Source organism: Dictyostelium discoideum (genome assembly GCF_000004695.1).
Source record: "Dictyostelium discoideum AX4 chromosome 2 chromosome, whole genome shotgun sequence".
Classification (NCBI taxonomy): domain Eukaryota; phylum Evosea; class Eumycetozoa; order Dictyosteliales; family Dictyosteliaceae; genus Dictyostelium; species Dictyostelium discoideum.
This window is the reverse complement of record NC_007088.5, coordinates 5,092,306-5,107,305: the sequence shown is the minus strand read 5'-3', so window position 1 is coordinate 5,107,305 and position 15,000 is coordinate 5,092,306. Positions and strand designations below refer to the sequence as shown.

General features: G+C 23.9%; 6 protein-coding genes across 6 annotated transcripts in view; 3 read left to right on the top strand and 3 right to left on the bottom strand.

Moving 5' to 3' along the window:
• The window catches only part of DDB_G0275203 (hypothetical protein), a gene marked incomplete at both ends in the record, with an annotated part of 1,933 nt that extends 185 nt beyond the window's left edge, over nucleotides 1-1,748 (bottom strand). The window contains 3 exons of the mRNA XM_638690.1: nucleotides 1-1,073; nucleotides 1,187-1,432; nucleotides 1,546-1,748. The exon at nucleotides 1-1,073 is cut by the window's left edge and continues 185 nt beyond it. Coding sequence (XP_643782.1) covers nucleotides 1-1,073; nucleotides 1,187-1,432; nucleotides 1,546-1,748 — 1,522 coding nt within the window. The remainder of the gene's footprint in view (nucleotides 1,074-1,186; nucleotides 1,433-1,545) is intronic.
• Nucleotides 1,749-2,029: 281 nt separating this feature from the next.
• dstD (signal transducer and activator of transcription family protein) lies at nucleotides 2,030-4,555 on the bottom strand (the record flags this gene model as incomplete). Its single annotated transcript, XM_638689.1, has 2 exons — nucleotides 2,030-3,215; nucleotides 3,306-4,555. 2 exons carry the CDS (start codon nucleotides 4,553-4,555, stop codon nucleotides 2,030-2,032), a joined length of 2,436 nt encoding a protein of 811 aa, XP_643781.1.
• Nucleotides 4,556-5,409: 854 nt separating this feature from the next.
• Nucleotides 5,410-10,608, top strand: dmpA (transmembrane protein; the record flags this gene model as incomplete). The annotated part of the gene is made up of 2 exons (XM_638688.1): nucleotides 5,410-5,521; nucleotides 5,660-10,608. 2 exons carry the CDS (start codon nucleotides 5,410-5,412, stop codon nucleotides 10,606-10,608), a joined length of 5,061 nt encoding a protein of 1,686 aa, XP_643780.1.
• A 1,357-nt stretch (nucleotides 10,609-11,965) lies between these two features.
• On the top strand, nucleotides 11,966-12,727 carry DDB_G0275063 (hypothetical protein; the record flags this gene model as incomplete). The annotated part of the gene is made up of 1 exon (XM_638687.1): nucleotides 11,966-12,727. One exon carries the CDS (start codon nucleotides 11,966-11,968, stop codon nucleotides 12,725-12,727), a length of 762 nt encoding a protein of 253 aa, XP_643779.1.
• A 239-nt stretch (nucleotides 12,728-12,966) lies between these two features.
• On the bottom strand, nucleotides 12,967-14,412 carry DDB_G0275061 (hypothetical protein; the record flags this gene model as incomplete). The annotated part of the gene is made up of 4 exons (XM_638686.1): nucleotides 12,967-13,346; nucleotides 13,516-13,684; nucleotides 13,825-14,206; nucleotides 14,321-14,412. The coding sequence occupies 4 exons, from the start codon at nucleotides 14,410-14,412 to the stop codon at nucleotides 12,967-12,969; spliced, it is 1,023 nt and encodes a 340-aa protein (XP_643778.1).
• Nucleotides 14,413-14,595: 183 nt separating this feature from the next.
• The window catches only part of DDB_G0275059 (hypothetical protein), a gene marked incomplete at both ends in the record, with an annotated part of 895 nt that continues 490 nt past the window's right edge, over nucleotides 14,596-15,000 (top strand). Inside the window, 2 exons of the mRNA XM_638685.1 lie at nucleotides 14,596-14,635; nucleotides 14,715-15,000. The exon at nucleotides 14,715-15,000 is cut by the window's right edge and continues 490 nt beyond it. Coding sequence (XP_643777.1) covers nucleotides 14,596-14,635; nucleotides 14,715-15,000 — 326 coding nt within the window. The remainder of the gene's footprint in view (nucleotides 14,636-14,714) is intronic.

Below are 15,000 nucleotides of genomic sequence, written 5' to 3'. Positions count from 1 at the left end.
TATTAATTTTGGGGTCAATTGGTTTAAACAATATCAATCTTGTAGTTAAATCTATAAAAATTGTAAATAAAAATTCAATATCTCTATCCAATTTAATTGATGAACCAACTATAACATTATTTAATAAATATTTGCATTCATATTTTATATTATTTTCATCTGTTTTATAAATTATATCATTATTATCTAATATTAATTTTATAATTTCTACAATTTTATTATTATTATTATTATTATTATTATTATTATTATTATTATTATTATTATTATTATTATTATTATTATTATTATTATTATTATCATCACTATCCAAATTCAATGTTATCCCCTCTCTATATAATTTTCTTCTCTCCATTCTTGTTAAAAATTGATTATTATTATTAATATTATTATTATTATTATTATTATTATTATTATTAATATTATTATTTTCTTTAGTTTCTAAATTTGTAGATTTATTTAAAAAGTACCAAGATAATACCCATCTTGATGTATTACCTTGAACTAATTCAGTAGTTTGTATTTGATTTTTTGGTAAATAATATTGTTTAATTAATATATTGATTAATGGATTTAGGTTAACTTTTCTACCAATCATTGTTGTATAAAATCGAATTTTACATTTCAATTGAAATGATTCTTTAATTATTCTTTTTACAAATTCAAATTCCCCGCCATCTGTAACCATTTCATTTACTGATCCTGTACAATTTGATTTTGGATTATTATTTTTATTATTATTATTTTCATTTAAATCTTTAAAAAATGGTGGATTACATAAACAAAAATCTGCAAAGTATTCCTCATCATCATCATCATCATCATGATTATCTTGATGATCATCATTACTAGAATTAAAAGTATTACTCCCCTCTTTATAATTTAATAATTTTAATAATATATCACTATTCTTTTCATTTTTAAATAATGTTATTTTTGAATTTAGAGAATTTATAGTAATATTATTTTGAGCATATTCTAATACTTTATCATCTATATCAATTCCAATGAATGACCAATTATTAAATAACTTTGCACCTAATAGTGGAAATATACATGAAGTACCAGTACCTCTTTTTTATTTATATTAGTTAAAATAAAATAAAATAAAATAAAATAAAATAAAATAAAATAAAATAAAATAAAATAAAAATGTTATGTTATTACTATTTTATTAAATACATACATATCAATTCCTTTTATTATTTTATTATCATTATCATTATCATTTAATATTATTTTTAAATTTTTTAATTGATCAGAAATCCAATATAAATAATTAATTCTTAAAGTTAAAGTTGGGCAAAGATAATTATCAGGTAATTCAATTCTTAAACCAAAATCATGATCAAGTAATACTCTTGTTAATTCTTTAGTTGCATTTGAATCCTTCCAATCTATATTATAAATTTTTTCCGTTTTATTTATTATACTTTTTTTATTTTTTTTATTAGTATTATAATTATTATTATTAAAAATGAATTAACAATAAGAGCGATGATCTAATTGGTTTTATAAAATGACTATTTGAAAAACTTATCATACTATTTATCAAAGGTTGGGTATTTACTTGCTAATAATTTAAAATTTGGTGGATTATATCTGTAAAAATTATTAATATGCATTGAATCATTTGATCTTTTTCTTTTTTTTTTAGTCCATTTTAATAATTCCTTATTATCTGTAGGATCCCTATAATTTTTATTATCCATCTCTTTTTTTATATCATTTGTATCTATTTCTGACATTTAATTAAACTTTTTTTTTTTTATTTGAAAGAAAAAAAAAAAAAAAATGAAAAATGAAAAATGAAAAATGAAAATTTTTTGTGTGGGACTTGAAATATTTTCACTTTTAAAAATAAACAATTAAAAGTGTGTGTTTATATTATGAATGATGGATAGAGACAAATATCTTAAAATTAATGAAGTATTTGTTGTTAAAACTTGATAGATTAATTTTCTATTGATAATTATAATTTTTTATTTATTTAAAAAAAATTATTTATTTATTTTATTTTATTTTATTTTTATAAAGAAACATAACCAGGGTTAGTTTGTTGTTGTTTAAGTCTTTTTGAATAATAAGGTTCTAACTCTGCATCTTTTGATTTTGGATGTAAAGATCTCTTTGAAGGATCAACTTGATAAAGTGTTTTAAATTGATGACGTTCACGAAGAAAGTCTGGTAAAGTTTTATTTGCACCAATATCATCAGGTTTGACTAGATAATGTTTAACACGGTCACTTTCATCGTTTGTTACATAAGCAACAGCAAATGCACCTGGTACACTATCACTAAAACGAATGAGGAAAGAACCCTCGGGGAGTGTTGTTAAATAACTATTACATTCGCTCTTTGTGATTAAACCATAGATTAAACCGCTATACCATAATGGTTCAATATGTCTTTTGAAATGAATAGTTTGAAGGATTGGACCAAAACGATCCCAAAATGTTTTACACTCTGATTTGCTAACTGTAACCTTACCATCGAAATAATTCTTTTGAATATATTCAAATTCCCAAGAATGAAGTTTTCTTTTAATCTCTGAAGTTTGATGAGTTGCTGTTAAAATGTGACTATGAAGTACATTTGCAAACATTTCCCATGTGATTTCATCACGATGTGCAAATGCATCCGCTATTAAAAGTTTACCTGCTGCTTCTGCCCATTGTGACTCATTGGTGATAACAATGATCGGACTACCTGGCACACTTTCGACATCCTTTTCAACGGTTTTACCAGATGTTTTCTCTTTGTAGGTTGCAACAAATTTCAAACTCGATGGTGTCATACGAGTTGATACGTTCACTTTGATATTCTTAAATTCGGCTTCCCAAGTTTGAGTGTTTAAACTTGCCTCTGCATTCTCTAATGTTGGTGTAGTAGTTGGTTTTTCCTTTTTGGTTGTTGAATTTGGATTGCTCTCACTCTTGTTTATGGTTGCATAAACTGGTGAGATATTGTCGGGTTGAAGTACACCAAATATCATTTGAACCTTAAATATTTCTCCCATACCTTTTCCTCCTCTAAAAATAACTTGAGAATAGGGTTGTTGTGTTATAATCAATGCTGCACAACATTCTGGTTTCTTTCTATTCAAAACATATTTTAATTCATTATATAATACATCAACAATTCTAAGATGTGATTTTAATCCTTCTAAACATTCTCTAATCTTTCTTAAATCATATGGTTCTAAAATTCTTATTCTAAAAATAAAAAAAATAAAAAATAATAATAATAAATATTTGAATATTTAATTTGGTTTTTTTTTTTTTTTTTTTTTTTTTTTTACATACGTTAATAAATTTTTTAATTCATTATTTTCTTCATCAATATCTTTTTTCATTGAAGTATAAATATTTTGAAGATCAATAGCTAATTGAACATTATTATTATTGATAACTTGAATTTGATTTTCTTTTGCACGCTCAAAGAATTCGGGTCTATTATTGTAACGTGTTAATAGACTATTATAATAATCTGTACTGATTGGTACACAACCAGTGTCGTAATGAGTCATTTGGAATGATCTATTTCTTTCGAGATCATCTTGTGAGGATTGACGTGATCTGAGTTTAGATGTTTCAGCTTGTAAGAAATTAATGCTACCTGTGTTATCGCCTCTAAGTCTATCATTTAATGATTCTTCGTTGTAGGTTGAAATTCTTTGGAATTTAGTTGGTTGTTCATATTCATTTGATACTTGACCGCTATATGTTGGTATTTCATTCTTCATCATCGATGATAATGTAGTTGGGTGTGAATTTGTAGTGTTGTTAATATTAATATCTGCATGGAATGATGCTGTATTTTGTCTATAATTTGGCATATCCCAATTAATTGGTTCATTTGATGGTGTTGGTGGTGTTTTTGGTTCATCTTCACCATCTTCATATGTATTTGCATTAATATTCATACTATTATTATTGTTGTTATTATTACTATTGTTATTGTTATTGTTATTATTATTATTATTATTTGATGTAGTTGTAGTAGTTGTTGTTGTATTAAAATTACCAGTATTAGTTACAATCATTGGTTGTGATAAACCAACATATGGGTTAAATGATTTTGGTGATGTTGTATTTCCCATCATTTGATGTTGTTGTTCTTGTTCTTGTTGATGTTGTTGATATGTTGGGTCATTTGCAAATAATTGTTGCATGGTGTGTTGAGATTGTGGTTGTTGTGATTGTTGTGTATCACCTAATATTGTTGGTGATTTTAATAAATTTGAAAAACTTGTACCTCTATTTAACGGGTCTAATAATAAACCAACTGTATTCTGTTTAGTCCAGTCGTCACCAAAAAAGATATTTGTACTTGCATTTCTTAATAATGGTTGGTTATTGCTATTATTATTATTATTATTATTATTATTATTATTATTATTATTATTATTATTATTATCATTATTGTTATTGTTATTATTATTATTATTATTATTATTATTATTATTATTATTACTATTATTTGAATTATGATTGTTTAATAAATTCGACATTAAATCGCTTGTAGATGCTGTTGTCCATTCCCTTTGAGACATTTTGTTATTTTATTATTATTATTATTATTATTGTTTTTGCTACTACTACTATTTAAAAAAATAAAATTAAAAATTAAATAAAAATTTATATTACAAATAAAATACAAATAAAATTATTTGTTTAACCGTTTATATATGTATGTGTGTATATTTTAATAAATAAAAATATAAAAGAGTTATTTTTGAATGAAAATATTTTCAAAAAAAAAATAAAAAAAATAAAAAAAAAAAAAAAAAATTAAAAATAAAAAAAAAAAAAATTGAATAAAATTTTTTAAAATAACATTGAATTTTCTTGGAATTAACACATTTTTGGTCGGTTTCAATATAGTGACCCTTTGTTTTTATTTCATTTCTATTTTTGTTAACCCTTTTTCAATGATTTTATTTATTAGATTTAAATAAGAATCATCAATTTTTAAAATAATTATTTGCCAAAATTTTAAAATTTAGTTATTTTTTTTTTTTTTTTTTTTTTTTTTTTTTTTTTTTTTTTTTTTTGGAGACCAAGTGAATGTATTCACTCGAAAATTTAATAAGCATTTTATTTTTATTTTTATTTTTTTTATTTTTATTTTATTTTTTTTTTTTTCTGATTGCGAAAAACTCAACCGAAATTTTTTTTTTTTTTTTTTTTTTTTTTTTTTTTTTATAAAATTAAACAATACTTTAAAACATATCTATTTAAAACAATAGGTTGACCAAAAAACTATCTCTAGTAGTTTTAAAAACTACAATATTTAAAATAATAAAATAATTATTTAATTTTTTTTATTATTTTTAATTTTTTTTTTTTTTTTTTTCCCGGATATACAAAAAATAAAAAATAAAAATCAAAAAATAAAAAAAAAAAAATGATTTTAAGAAATTTAAACCCAAAATTTATAACAACATTGTTTTTGTTAATTGTATTATTACTAAATGAAAATGTTGTTTTTTCACAACAACCACAATATACTTGTTCAGGTAATTTTTAATTTTTTATTTTTTATTTTTTATTTTTTATTTTTTATTTTTTAATTTTCTATTTTTAATTTTCTATTTTTAATTTTTAATTTTTAATTTTATTTATTAATGTTAAAAAAATTAAAAAATTAAATTTAGAAATGGAAGAACCAATTGTTGGTGATTGGGGATTTTCAGTAATTGCAAGTTCACATCCAAATATTAGTGCAACATCACCATGGAAAGCAACTAGTTCAGTTAGTTTTTGTACAGATGATATGTGTGGCTCATCAGCCTATTCATTAGCAGGTTATTATTATGCTCAATTTTTATATAACGAAAGTGATCCAAATACTCAAACCAGTACATTATGGCAAACAGTTAGTTTACCACCAATTCTACCAAATGAACAATATTATTTAGAATATTTCCTTAGTAGTCAATTTGAAACTAATATTAATCCAGTATTGAATGTTTATGTCGATAATAGACCCGTTGCATCCTACAATGGTAATTTATTATTAGGTGATCTTGAACGTGTTCCGTTGGAATCATTTTTACCATCAACAGTGAATATCGCATTTACAACATCATACACTAATAATGGAGGTGGTGGTGGTGGTGGTGGTGGTACATCACAAAGTGGTTTTAGAATTGGTTCTGTAATCATTAGAAAACCAGCAGCTACAATGCCAGAAGAAGTTTATGTTGATGTTGCAAAAGGTTCCGATAAATATGGTAATGGTACTTCAGTTGCACCATTCTCAACAATTCAACAAGCATTAAATTCAGTGGATTTTAATGGAACCATTTATTTAGCAGATGGTACTTATTGTAATTTGGCTTCATACTTACCAATTTCACGTTCAATCAATATTATTTCACAAAGTGGTGATCCAACTAAATGTATTCTATCCGGTGAATATCAATTAAATTTATTTAAAATTTCTTATTCAAATCAACCACAAGATTTATTTTTAACATCACCATCAAGAAGAGGAAGATTTAGACAAATGGAATCTTACTTTGATATCTCTTCAAATTTAATAACTTCATCAATTAGTGGTAGTGGTGGTAGTAGTGGTGGTGATAGTAGTAGTAGTAGTAGTAGTAGTGGTAGTGAAAGTGGTAGTGATAGTTCATCATCACCAGATTCAAAAAGTATTAATATAAATGTTAAAGGTATTACAGTTGGATATGCATATTCATCAGATAATTCACCAGGTGGAGCAGCATTATTTATAGAGGGAAATGTTGTTGCAAGTTTTTCAAATTGTATATTTACAAGTAATGCAGATAGTCAAAATAGGGGTAGTATTTCAGCAAGAGGTAATGCAGCATTAATTTTAGAGAATACTTTGGTACAAAATTGTTCATGTTCTAAAGTTGCAAGTTTTGGACCAGCAATATCAATGTTGGGTTTTGGTGGTTCACCAACCATTTCATTGGTAAATTGTACAATGACAGAGAATCTATATAATATATTAGTGGATGAAACTAGTGATTTTAATATGCAAGATAGTAATATTCAAGGTATTGAACCAATTGAAGGGGCAAGTTTATGCTCAATTATGCTTTCTCGTACACAATCATCTACCATTAACAATTGCGATATCGGTGGTATTAATAATGGTGCATTATGTATTATCAGTAGTACTTCAAATATTTCCAATACCAATTTCCAAGGAAATAATTTAAAAAGTGGACCAGGTGGTAATATTTATATTAGTCAAGGTTCAAGTGTTACCATTCAAAATGTAGTTATTGAAGATTCAAATGGTAATATTGGTGCAGCAATTTTCGCTATGGAATTATCAAAAGTGAATATTTTCAACACTATCATAAGAAATATTGGTATAACAAATTCATTAATTTCTTCATCCGATAGTGATTTAGTATTATCACAATCATCCATTTATAATACAAGTAATGATTATACCATCTATTTATTCTTTGGTAGTTTTAAATTATTCGATTCAAATATCACCAATTCTAAAGGTTCATTCTATGCAACTCAAACTGTAATTAGTATTTCCTCGACACTATTTGATGACATTTCCATTGGAAGTCATGTATTCCAAGATTGTCAAGTTGAGATTATAGATTCAATATTTTCAAATCTAAATGGATTTTTCTATTCTTCTTTCTCAAAGATTCATATTGTTGGTTCATTAATTGAAAATTCAATCACTCAATTCCTTATGATTAGTCCACTTTCAAATGTTTTAATTGAAAATAGTGTTTTCTCATCAAATACAGATACAATTATAAATTTACTTAGTCAATCGAATTTAACCGTTATCAATTCCAAATTTATTGATAATTTTTCAAATACCTCTACAAATTCTATTCTTACACAATATGAAGGTAGTACATCAACTTTTAAAAATGTTCTCTTTCAAAATAATCGTTCACCAGGTATTTTAGGTGGTTGTATATTTACATTCTCCTCAGTGGTATTGGATAATTGTACAGCCATTGGAAATTTCGCTAAACAAGGTGGTGTGATCTCAACCACTATCGCTGGTAATTTAATTACCATAGATGGAGGTATCTATCAGAATAATTCTGCAAGTGGAGGTGGTGGTGTTATTTTCTATAGTAGTACACCAGGTCCAACCATAAAGAATAATGCCATTTTCTCTGGTAATACTGCTTCCTATGGAAATAATACTGCAACCGATGCTGCTCTTATCGATGTAGAGGATCCTTTCCCCTCAAGTTTCAGATCAGGTCAAGATACATACTCTGGTAGAATCTATATCAAAGATGAAGAAGGTCAAATCGTATCTGGTTTTGAAGTGAAAATTTTCCTTCAAATTTCTGGTAATACAATTGATTCCACCTCAACCTATAATGGTATTGCCATTTTTTCAAATACAACTCTCTATGGTCCGATCAATACAACAGTTGATGTTGAATTCCTTAGTAATAACCCAAATTTACCAGTGAATCAAACTGTAAGTAATGTATTGAAATGCAGTCCTGGTCAAATTCCATCCACTACAAAGATTGAATGTACTGAATGTCGTACTGGTTCCTATGGTTACAATGGTGAAACCTGTGTTCAATGTCCATCAATTCATGCCTATTGTCCAGGTGGTGCTAAAGTGAATCAATTCGAAGGTTGGTGGTATGATGTCAATCAAACTGATAAACCCTATGTTTTATATGAATGTCCAAATGTAAATTGTATTGGTAGTAATACATCTGATATGTGTGCCCCATATAGTTTTGGTCCATTATGTGCTCAATGTGATCCTGGTTATTATGATTGGGGTGAAGGTTGTAAAAGATGTGATAAAACATCGCCCATTCTATTCATTGCCATCGTTGCAGTATCTATTGGTATGATCGTATTGGTACAAAGTTCTGATTCAGAATCTGGTCTTATGACAGTTATCATTTATTTCGCACAAACTCTTATGGTACTTTCAACTGGTGTTAAATTCAATTTCTTGGCTTTACTAAATCTTGAATTTCAACCAGGTGGCTCATCAAGTATTTTTGGTATTTGTCCTGGTCCATTCGATTATTATCAACAACATTATTTCACCTTACTTTCAGCTCCATGGTTAATTGTTGTATTACTTATTTCAACGGTTTTTTTCTATATAGTCTATAGATATAAATTAATTCAAAAATTAAAGAATAAAATCATTAAAGAACAAGAAGATATTGAAAAAAGTAAATCAATTTCAAATTATTCTTCAATTATAGTTACATCAGATCCTGGTACAATCAATAATTCATCATTACAAAAAAGTTTAGAAAGAAAATCTTTATTAAGAAAACAACAACAACAACAACAACCATTATTAGAAAATGATGATGATGATTCTTTTGATTCTACTAATACAACTACAAATGATGGTGATTTATCTCGTGATGGTTATTCAACAATTGCAGATGGTGGAAAACATTCAATACTTGGTAAATCAATCGAAACCTCAATCTCTGGTAGTTTAAGTTCACAAGTTACTCTAATTGATAATGCAACCGCTATACCAAGTAATCAAACATTCCTTAGTCAACAATTGGGTGCATTTATAAAGTTAATGCTTAATATTTATACACCAATTGGTAAAGCAACATTTGAATTATTCTTTTGTGAAAATGTTGGGGTATCCGCTTATGTGTTAATTGCCAATAATGGTGTTAGTTGTTATACTGACCAATATCATAAAGCATTGATGGTCAGTTATTGTCTATTGATTGTTATTATTGGTTTCCCATTGATTCTTATGATTTTATTATTCTTAAATCGTAAATCATTGGATGACCCACACACTCAACGTACCTATGGTGTATTTATATTAAAGTATAAGAGTTCATTTTACTTTTGGGATGTAATTTTATTACTTCGTAGATTGTTAATCATTTTAATGTCAACTATGGATCCAACATCGGCAGCAAGATCTTTCCTATTGGTAGTGGTCAGTTTAGTATCTGTATTACTTCAACTTAAATATCAACCATTTAAACGTATCTCTGATAATAGATTAGAGCTCACTTCATTATCACTTCTTTTTATTTGTTGTGTTTATCTCGATAATACAGTCTATCAATCGATTGAACAATGGATTGTAATCTCAAGTTCAATTATCTTCTTTTTACATGCTGTCTATATCCTCTATTCAAACTATCGTTATCAAATCATTGATTCACTTCAACATTACCTTTACATCATTTCAAGAGGTAAAAAAGGTAGAAAGAATTCAAATACTACTCTCTTTGGTTCAAACTCTTATTTCCTCTATAATCAAGATCATATCTATAATGATGATGATTTCTCAAGAGATAGTGGAATTTTTTCAAAAAAAGATAAAAAACAATCAAGAACTGATAAAATTGTAAAAAAATCAAAAATTAATAATAATAATGAAAATAATATTGAAAATAATAATGAAAATAATGAAAATAATGAAAATAATAATAATAATGTAAAAGAAATTGAAAAAATTTTAGAAGAAGAATCAAAAACAAATTTTGAAGAATTAAATAATAATTATTATGATGATAGTGACGATTTTGATGAAGATGAAAGTAGTGATGACGAAGAAGATGACGAAACTAATGGCGAGTCAACTAATTTATTAAAGCCTTAAAAAAAAAAAAAAGAAAAAAAAACCCCATTTATATTTATAAAATAGTAGTAGTAATAATAGTAAATAAATAAAATTCGAAATGTATAATTTAATTAAATTGTTAAATTAAAAAAAGAAAAACTTTAAAAATAATTAATTTTCCAGTTTTATTTTATTTTATTTTTTTTATTTTTTTTGTTCAAGAAAATTAAAATTAAAAAACCAATATTGATTGGTCAGTTTATTTATATATTTTGGATATAATTTTATTTCTATTTAATCTTAATATTTACTGAGATTCAACTGTCTTTTTTTATTATCGGTATTGTATTTTTTTTTTAATTAAATTAAAAATAGAAAAAAAAAAAATAAATAATCATTTGATAGTAGAATACAAAAATTAACACACCCACCCACACTTTTCTTTTTTTCTTTTTGTAGGTTTTTTTAATTTTATTTTCTTTTTATATGATATAAAAATAGTTGATACTAGTTTAAAATAGTAATTTTGTGAATAAAGTGTTAATACTGTGTGTGTTTGAATTTGTGTTTGTGTGTTTTAACCCACACACTTTGACAATATTGTTTTTTTTTTCTTTTTTTTTTTTTTTTTTTTTTAATTTTATTAAAATCTTTGTGAAATATTCAACCTAAGAGATAGTGATCCATTTATCGATTGGAAAAAAAAAATTAATTTTTTTTATTATATATTATTTTATTATCCTCTGAAATATTCTATTTTTAATCATTAATATTACCCCCAAAACAAAATATTAACATTTATTTTTTATTATTTTTTTTTTTATTTTTTATTTTTTTTTTATTTTTTTTTTTGGTGGTTCTTCAACAGATAAAAAAAAACACAATATTGATGGGATAAAAATATTGTTATTAATGATAATAATAATTATATTTGGTTATATTTTTGTTACATTTTAAGAAAAAAATATTGTACAAACAATGCAAGAGGCACTATAGGTAATGCGTAAAAAATTTATTATAATAATTATTAACACAGAAAAAAAAAAAAAAATAAAAAAAAAATTAAAAAAATTACATAAAATTTAAATTATATTAGATAAATAATAATAATAATAATATTATTATTATTACACACATCCTTTTTTTTTTTTTTTTTTTTTTTTTTATTTTTTTTTTTTTTAATAATAAATTTTTTTTTTTTTCCATTATTTATTTAATTTTATTCATTAAAATTATTTGTTATTTATTTATTTTCTAAAATAATTAAAAATATATCATAATTTTATTACTTAATCTATATATAAAATTCAATTTAAAAAAAATTATTTTAAAAAAAAAAAAAAAAAAAAAAAAAAAAAAAAAAAATAGAACAAATAAATAATTAAAAAAAAAAAAAATGAAAATTTTATTAACATTTATATTATTAATAAATTTAATAATTGTAAAATCAGATTTGGTAGTTAAAACCAATGTTTATAATTCCCCAGGATGTACTGGAGGTGTAAATAAAACTGTTCTTCATTCACATTGTAATTTAGTTTTCAGACAAGAATTGGTTGGAATGAATGTTTCCTATTATTTCGCAAATGAAAAAATGGACTCAAAATGTTCAAATGCCAAGACCAACGTTTATGCTGAACCACTTCATGTCTGTGATGAAGATAACCAAATCAAGGTTTCCTACAATTATTTAACTTACCAAGATGCAATTAATGATCTTCCAATGGATTCTTGTAATGAAGTGATTTTCAATGGAGGTTGTGAAGAGAATTATATTATCACTTCCATTCTTAAAGGAACTTGTAGCCCAATTAAAGTCAATGACACTGAGGCTTGGACTTATTCAACTTGTGATGAAAATTCTATGCTAAGCTATATTTGTAGTGAACCAACTTGTTTCATTGGTAACTGTTATGCCATTCCAAATGTTTACAAAAATAGTACTCAATGTGTTCCAGGTCGTGATCTTGACGGTAATATTGCAGATGGTATCTATTATAAATTTGTTCCAAAATTAAAAAGTCAACCAAAACCATCTTCACCAACCCCATCTCAAACCAGTACTCCAATTTCAGAAGATGAAGACCCAAATCATTCTTCAAAAGTTTTTGCCTCAATTGCTTTAATTATTTTTGGTTTATTATTATCATCTCTTTAAGTTTATAAAAAAGTAAAAAAAAAAAAAAAAAAAAAAAAAAAAAAAAAAAAAAAAAAAAAAAAAAAAAAAAACAATCTTTTATTATTGTTTGTAATGTAATATGTTTTTATTTTTTATATTTGGATAAATAAAATAATAAAAAAATTAAATAAAGAAAAAAAAAATTAAATAAAGAAAAAAAAAAAAAAAAAAACTTGATTTTGATTATTAATTATTTAATTATTATTATTATTATTATTTTAATTTAATTTTTTTTCTTTTTCTATTTCTTTTACTTGTTTAGTTGGTGGTAAAGGTTTTTCAATAACTTTACCACTTGTTGAATACATAAAAGTACCTAAAAATACCAAAATTGTACCAGTGAATAATAAAGATGTGAAATGGTTATTGAAATAAATTACAGAGATGATGATACTTAAAAACTTTCTTATACTGATTACTAGTGTACAAGTTAAGGTACTTGTTTTACCAGTTAAAATAAATACACCTTGAATGCATACATATTGAGTTAAAACATTTACAATTAAATATACCCATAATGTTGGAAATGATCCAAATCCAAATGGTAATGCCATTAATGCAGAATCATTATTTAATTGTATATGGTGTAAAATATCATCTTTAAATAATAAAAAAAACGGTAATGAAAATAAATGCTATTTTTTTAAAATAATAAATAATATTAGATATATATATTAAACTTAATATATTATTATTCTATTTTATTTTTATTATTATTATTATTATTTAAATTATTTTGGAGAAAAAAAAAAAAAAAAAAAAAAAACTTACAGAATAAAATATTGTTTCATAATGACGATCCTTTCCATACAATTTATAAGTATGTTCTTGAATTAAACCTAAAATTGATGATAAAAACATTGCTGCAATTAGCATAAGCATACCAATTGAAAATCTTAATAAATTTGGTTCATGTCCAAGTGAAATTTCTTTTTTCTATAAATAATAAAATTATTAGTTCAATTATTATTATTATTATTATTATTATTATTATTATTATTATTATTATTATTATTATTATTATTATTATTATTATTATTATTATTATTTTATTTTATTTATTTTTATCTCCTTACACTATCAGGCATTGAACTAAAAGTTGCAAAAATTATACCTAAAGTAACCATGATTAAACTTAGAATTTGTTGTTTTGAATAAGATTTTCTATAAAAGATTGAACCAATTACAATTGTTGATAATAAAGAACTTGATCTAAAAATCATATGAAATGGTATTGGTATATCACAATCTAATGCTTTATTATTTAAAACTGATAAAATGAAAAAAATTGAAACCATTAAGAAATAAGTTTTCAAAGGTATCTTTCTCTCTCTTAATCCAATTGGTATCCAAAAAATACTAAATACTTGTTTCCATCTTATATTAACAAAAAATGATATAAATGCAACCGTTGCAAATTGAAAAAATGTCACTAATATAGCATGTGATTGTGATTGCCTGAAAAAAAAAAAAAAAAAGTAAAAATAAAAATTAAATTAAAATTAATAACTAGTGTAATATAAAATAAAATTGGAGAGAATGATTATTTATTTATTTATTATTGATATATACTTCATAATTAATTCTAAAGAAATAACATTACTACAACAACCAACCATAATCATTGATATTGGAATCAATGATATGAGTGAATCAAAAATCATGGTTTTCTATATTTATCAAACACAAAATGATTGTTTGGACAATTTCAAAAAATACAAAAAAAAACATTTTTTATTTATTTTTTTTTTTTTTTTTTTTTTTTTTTTTTTTCACTTGACAATAAAAAAAAAAATTAATATTTTCATTTTTGCATTTTCATTCCAACAAAAAAAAAAAAAAAAAAAATGAATCAATCATTTAAAAGAATTTTTAATAATAAATTTTGTATGTTTTTTTTTTATAATTATTAAAATTTTATTTTTTAATTTTATATTTATTTTTTATTTTTTTTATTTATTTTTAGTTAGAAATTATTCATCATTTTCAATTTCAAAAGAACAAGTTATAGCAGCAGATAGTCAAAAAAAGAGATCAAGTCTTCTTGGTAAAATTTTAGCATTTACAATTATTTCAAAATTAGGATATGACGTAACCAATACAGGATTAGCATATTATAAGGGACAAAACGCAACTACAGAAACCATTGTTGCCGACTCATGGAATGATATATTATATCCAGTATTTCAAGTGGTAACCAATGATCCAAGAGTTGTATCAACATTGGGCGGACCAGTTTCATTTGAAAGTCC